The sequence below is a fragment of the Lactuca serriola genome, chromosome 2 (assembly GCF_051521515.1).
Source record: "Lactuca serriola cultivar US96UC23 chromosome 2, Lser_US96UC23_V15, whole genome shotgun sequence".
NCBI classification, from domain to species: domain Eukaryota; kingdom Viridiplantae; phylum Streptophyta; class Magnoliopsida; order Asterales; family Asteraceae; genus Lactuca; species Lactuca serriola.
Genome location: NC_136409.1, coordinates 56,782,857 through 56,788,610, shown reverse-complemented (window position 1 = coordinate 56,788,610; position 5,754 = coordinate 56,782,857). Strand labels below are relative to the sequence as shown.

General features: G+C 44.0%; 1 protein-coding gene across 1 annotated transcript; it reads left to right on the top strand.

Moving 5' to 3' along the window:
- Positions 1-626: 626 nt before the first annotated feature.
- Positions 627-3,791, top strand: LOC145089244 (uncharacterized). The gene is made up of 3 exons (XM_079027707.1): positions 627-1,043; positions 1,218-1,559; positions 2,637-3,791. Exons 1-3 carry the CDS (start codon positions 627-629, stop codon positions 3,789-3,791), a joined length of 1,914 nt encoding a protein of 637 aa, XP_078883833.1.
- The last annotated feature ends 1,963 nt before the right edge of the window (positions 3,792-5,754 follow it).

Here is a 5,754-nt window from a genome sequence, read left to right as displayed (position 1 = left end):
ACAACAACTACAACAACAACAACCACAACAATGGCAGGAAGAGAGCATGGATTAAAGGGAAGGGTGGATCTTCCCAAGAATCCGCAAAGAAACAGCTGGTGTCAGTAAATGCTGCCACTGTACCTGCTACAGCCCCTACAAATACCTACCCAACAAAGCCTTATATAGGCAACCTCCCAAAATGCACCAAATGCAATTACCACCACCATGGACTTTGTCGAGCTATGCAGTGCGCCAACTGCAGCCAGAAAGGGCACACAGCCCGTTTCTGCAAGGAACCCGCAAAGCCGATCACTCAAATTCCCGGTGCGGGTGTAGGGCAGGCTTGCTACGGTTGTGGCGAGGTGGGCCACTACCAAAGAAACTGTCCTAAGGCAGCAGGCACCGGAGGTGTGAGACGAGTTTTCGCAATAGGCCACAACGAAGCTGTAGCTGACCCAACTATTATTGCTGGTACGTTCCTTCTCGATAATTCATACGCATGCATATTATTCGATAGTGGAGCGGAGAGAAGTTTCGTGAGTCAAAACTTTATTCATTTACTTAAACCTAAACCTAGCAAGTTAGAAAAATCATTCACTATAGAGATGGCCAATGGAAAAACCGAAAACACAAATTGCATATACATGGGCTGTACGTTAACATTAGACGGCCATTCTTTCCCAATCAATCTCATGCCGGTTCAAATTAAAAGTTTCGACGTCATAGTCGGCATGGATTGGTTGAGCCTTCTTCGCGCCGACATCATGTGCTTTGAGAAAGCAGTCCGTCTTAACCTCCCAAACAACGAAACATTAGTTATCTACGGCGACAAATCTAGTGCAAACCTTCGCATCATTTCGTGCATCCAAGCTCGAAAGTGCTTGCGGAAGGATTGTCGAGCATTCCTAGCGCACATCGTCGATACAAGTCAAGAACTGAAGGACATCAAGAGCATCTCGGTAGTACGCGACTTTCCCGATATCTTTCCAGAAGAACTGCCAGGATTACCACCGCAACGCCAAGTCGAGTTTAGAATCGACTTAATTCCAGGAGCTACCCCAGTAGCGAAGTCGCCTTATCGTCTTGCACCAGCAGAGATGCAGGAACTTTCCAGTCAACTTAATGAACTCCTTCACAAAGGATTCATAAGACCAAGTTTCTCACCTTGGGGAGCACCGGTCTTGTTTGTAAAGAAGAAAGACGGATCGTTCCGTATGTGCATCGACTACAGAGAGCTGAACAAACTTACTGTCAAGAACCGCTATCCTCTACCCCGTATCGACGACCTATTCGATCAACTTCAAGGGGCGAACTACTTCTCCAAAATAGACCTGCGATCCGGATATCACCAATTACGAGTTCTAGAGAGGGACATTCCAAAGACAGCCTTCCGAACTCGTTATGGACACTACGAATTCGTGGTGATGCCGTTCGGATTAACCAATGCACCAGCAGTATTTATGGACCTAATGAATAGGGTATGCCGCCCTTACTTGGATCAGTTCGTCATCGTCTTTATCGATGATATACTTATCTACTCTCGAAGTGCGGAAGAGCATAGTCAACACCTACGAAAAGTCCTAGAAACACTGCGAACGGAGAAACTCTATGCGAAGTTCTCTAAATGCGAATTTTGGATTCGAAGAGTCGAATTTTTAGGTCACGTTGTTAGCGAGAAAGGTATACACGTGGACCCTTCCAAAATTAAGGCTATTGAGAACTGGTCGGCACCAAAGACACCTACAGAAATTCGTCAATTTCTAGGTCTAGCTGGCTACTATCGCAGATTCATAAAGAACTTTTCGAGCATTGCGAAACCTCTTACTTCATTAACCCAGAAAGGAGTGGCCTTTGACTGGGAAGCGAAACAAGAGAAGGCATTCCAGACACTAAAACAGGCCTTGTGCACCGCACCGATACTATCCCTCCCCGAAGGGATAGAAGACTTCGTAGTGTATTGCGATGCTTCAAATCAAGGACTTGGTTGTGTTCTTATGCAAAGAGGGAAGGTTATCGCTTATGCCTCCCGACAGCTTAAGACACACGAAGTGAACTATACGACACACGACCTCGAGTTAGGAGCAGTGGTATTTGCTCTGAAGATCTGGAGGCACTACTTATATGGAACAAAGAGTACTATATTCACCGATCACAAGAGCCTTCAACATATTTTCGATCAGAAGGAACTCAACATGCGACAACGACGATGGGTTGAGTTACTGAATGACTACGAATGCGAAATTCGTTATCATCCTGGCAAGGCCAACGTAGTAGCCGACGCCCTCAGTCGAAAGGAATACACTGGTCGGAGGGTCAAATCTCTGACCATGACTATCCATTCCCACCTATCCACAAAAATTAAAGAAGCACAAATGGAAGCTTTGCAACCTGAAAATGTGGCGGGTGAATCCCTGCGAGGAATGGAGAAGAATTTAGAAGTCAAGGGTGGCGGAGCCTACTATCTCATGGACCGAATCTGGACCCCAAATCATGGTGGTTTCAGAAACGTAGTCATGACCGAGGCTCACAATTCAAGATATTCCGTTCACCCGGGTTCAGATAAAATGTATCTGGATCTTAAGAAACTGTACTGGTGGCCTAACATGAAAGCAGAAATTGCTACCTTCGTGAGTAAATGTCTTACTTGCGCTAAGGTTAAGGTCGAGTATCAGAAACCGTCAGGACTACTACAACAACCAGAGATACCGGAATGGAAATGGGAGCGTATTACTATGGACTTCATAACCAAGTTACCCAAGACGACAATTGGACTCGATACCATATGGGTCATTGTCGACAGATTGACCAAATCCGCACATTTCCTACCCATCAAGGAGACTGACAAAATGGAGAAGCTGACAAGAACTTACTTAAGGGAAGTAGTGCGACTGCATGGTGTTCCGATATCCATTATCTCCGATCGAGATAGTAGATTCACTTCAAGGTTCTGGCAATCACTACAAAGTTCCCTGGGAACTAGGCTAGACATGAGTACAGCCTACCACCCACAGACAGACGGACAAAGTGAGAGAACAATACAAACTTTAGAAGACATGCTGAGAGCCTGCGTGATTGACTTTGGAAAGGCATGGGATATTCATTTACCCCTTGTCGAATTTTCATACAACAATAGTTATCATACAAGCATAAAGGCTGCTCCGTTTGAAGCCCTCTATGGTCGAAAGTGCAGATCCCCTCTGTGCTGGACTGAAGTTGGCGATACCCAGTTAGCTAGAGGAAGAGTTCCTGAAAGCACTCTCACAGGTCCGGAGATCATACGTGAAACAACAGAGAAGATCGTTCAGATTCGTGAACGATTGAAGGCCTCAAGAGACCGACAGAAAAGCTACGCTGACCAAAGGAGGAAACCTTTAGAATTCCAGGTAGGAGACCACGTCTTATTAAAGGTCTCACCGTGGAAGGGTTTAATACGATTTGGAAAGCGTGGGAAACTAAATCCAAGATACATAGGGCCTTTCGAGATTCTTGCCAGAATCGGCCCTGTGGCTTACAAGCTTAACCTACCGCGCGAACTTAGTAACATCCATCCAACCTTCCACGTCTCAAACTTGAAAAAGTGTCTGTCCGACGAGACTCTTGTTATTCCACTCGACGAGATCGAGATCAACGAGAGCCTCAACTTTGTGGAAGAGCCAGTAGAAATCATGGATCGAGAGGTCAAACAAACAAAACAAAGTCGCATACCCATCGTGAAGGTTCGCTGGAACGCCAAGCGGGGACCCGAATTCACATGGGAACGCGAAGATCAGATGAAACAAAAGTACCCTCATCTCTTTCATGTTCACTAGTATCTTTGCTACTTTAAATTTCGGGACGAAATTCTCTCTAACGTGGGGATGATGTGGCAACCCGATATTTCAACTCCTTGTAAGGACCAGAATGGGTCAAGTATTGTAACCGCTTCTAAGTAATAAAATTTACTTTCATAATAAAACGTACAAATAGTTCTATTTAATTTCCTTCTATGATTAAATGTCTTTGAACCATGATCGTATGTGAAAAGAACGCCCAAATCCGACTTCATATAGCGAAGATGTGATTTTTCCAAGTTCGGCTTAGCAACAGACCGCTAAAAACTCGAATCGGAGATCGAGCGACTTTTGGCCGGAATGACCTAAACGAGAATCGAAGGTCTCGACAATGGTATTCCAGCGGTAAAAAGTCTGGCAAAAACCGACATCAGATAAAGAAGTTATGAATTTTCTAAGAAATTCCTTAAACACGATGGATTTTTAATAAATAATAAAAATATAATTTTGGAATTTGCCGACGGTGTCTAAACGAAAGTTGTAGAGCGTAGTCTCACCTACGCAAGGATATAAAGACCATCGAAAACGGAGTTCGTATGAAGAAGATATGGATTTTTGAAGTTTATTAAATATATTATTTATTTATTTAATTCAAAATTCGGATATTATCCGAAGGGGAGTCAGCATCCTCCTCCGAAGTACGCGCTGCGTACTCCTGTACGCCCCGCGTAACCGAGAGGATTGGCCTCGGATCGTCCACGTCGCCATATCCGAGGAATCCGATCCATCCGACCCGTCCGACCCGTCCGACCCGACGTCCCATCCGACCCGGCGTCCCATCCGACCCACCTCCCCAGCAACCCGTCCCATCCGACCCGAGAACCCAACAACCCGTCCCATCCGAACCGAGGCAGTCGAGGCTTCGGTCATGCATGACGTACGCGTACGCAGCGCGTACGAGCGTACGCCCCGCGTACCGAGGCAGACCAGCCTTCCTATAAATAGAATGCGAGGGTTTCCAAAGAAAGGGTTCATTTCTCTTCTCTCTCTCCCAACTTTGCCTCGTTTTCCGTGTCCGTTCAAACCCGAAACTCTGGTCTTTTTGGCTCAAGTCCCGAAGGTCGATTTTACTTCCGAGATTCCCGAGAATCCCGAGGAAAATCCGTTTCCCGAGACGAAACTCTGCCCGGTTTTCCATCTCGCTATCTTCAAACTTTCAAGTGAGTTTCATACCCCTAAATCAACCTTTTTAATTAGTCTAAATACTTTTATATGCTTTCAAAGGGGGGGATTACAAGTAAAACACACGAGTATTATCGTGCGTTACATAAAGAAATTCTTTTATATACTGTTATATATTCAAATCACATGCGATTTATAAACATTTAAAGGAACTTATATATATATGTATATATGTATATATATAACATATGTCACAATAGCATTTTCCCTTTTAAAAATATAATGTTGTTGTAATGCATGTATAAACTAATCTGTTCTGAGATTTTTCTTGTCTATCCTAGACTCTACACCCAAAAATCTATACTTTCATAAACAAGCGATTCCTTTTCTCAATGTTTCTAAACAAACAAGACACGCTTTTTGGAAACTATAATAGGTATGGTTTTACGAAACAAATTTCTAACTCTTATGTAGTAGAATCACATATTTCAAGAAGTTCACTTTCGTGTACAAGAACAAACGTAACATTTTAACAAGTAGATCTGTTTTTATACCACGGATTTGTGAGACACTAACTTCATGTACGTTCGAGTACATATTTCAAGTCCTGTATTATATACCAGAATCCCTTGGAGGGGGAGCATGGTGTTTGTGTATAGATCTATACGGGCTTGACAAACCCGCGCCCTGACTGTTAGCTGCAGTCCACCGTTTGGGGTGACAAACGTCATAACATTTCAACGCCTGAAGAACGTTGTGTATAGGCATTCAGAGTCAATAGTATGGTTATAAAACTCACAAGGGGTATTAAAATGCATTG

What these genes read in the sequence shown, in the direction of transcription:
- LOC145089244 (XM_079027707.1), top strand. Translation starts at nt 627, where the DNA reads ATGGGCTGTACGTTAACATTAGACGGCCATTCTTTCCCAATCAATCTC. An exon ending in TAATTCCAGGAGCTACCCCA is followed by an intron (nt 1,044 to 1,217) that starts GTAGCGAAGTCG and finishes GACTACAGAGAG; the next exon opens with CTGAACAAACTTACTGTCAA. An exon ending in ATAGTCAACACCTACGAAAA is followed by an intron (nt 1,560 to 2,636) that starts GTCCTAGAAACA and finishes ACTTGCGCTAAG; the next exon opens with GTTAAGGTCGAGTATCAGAA.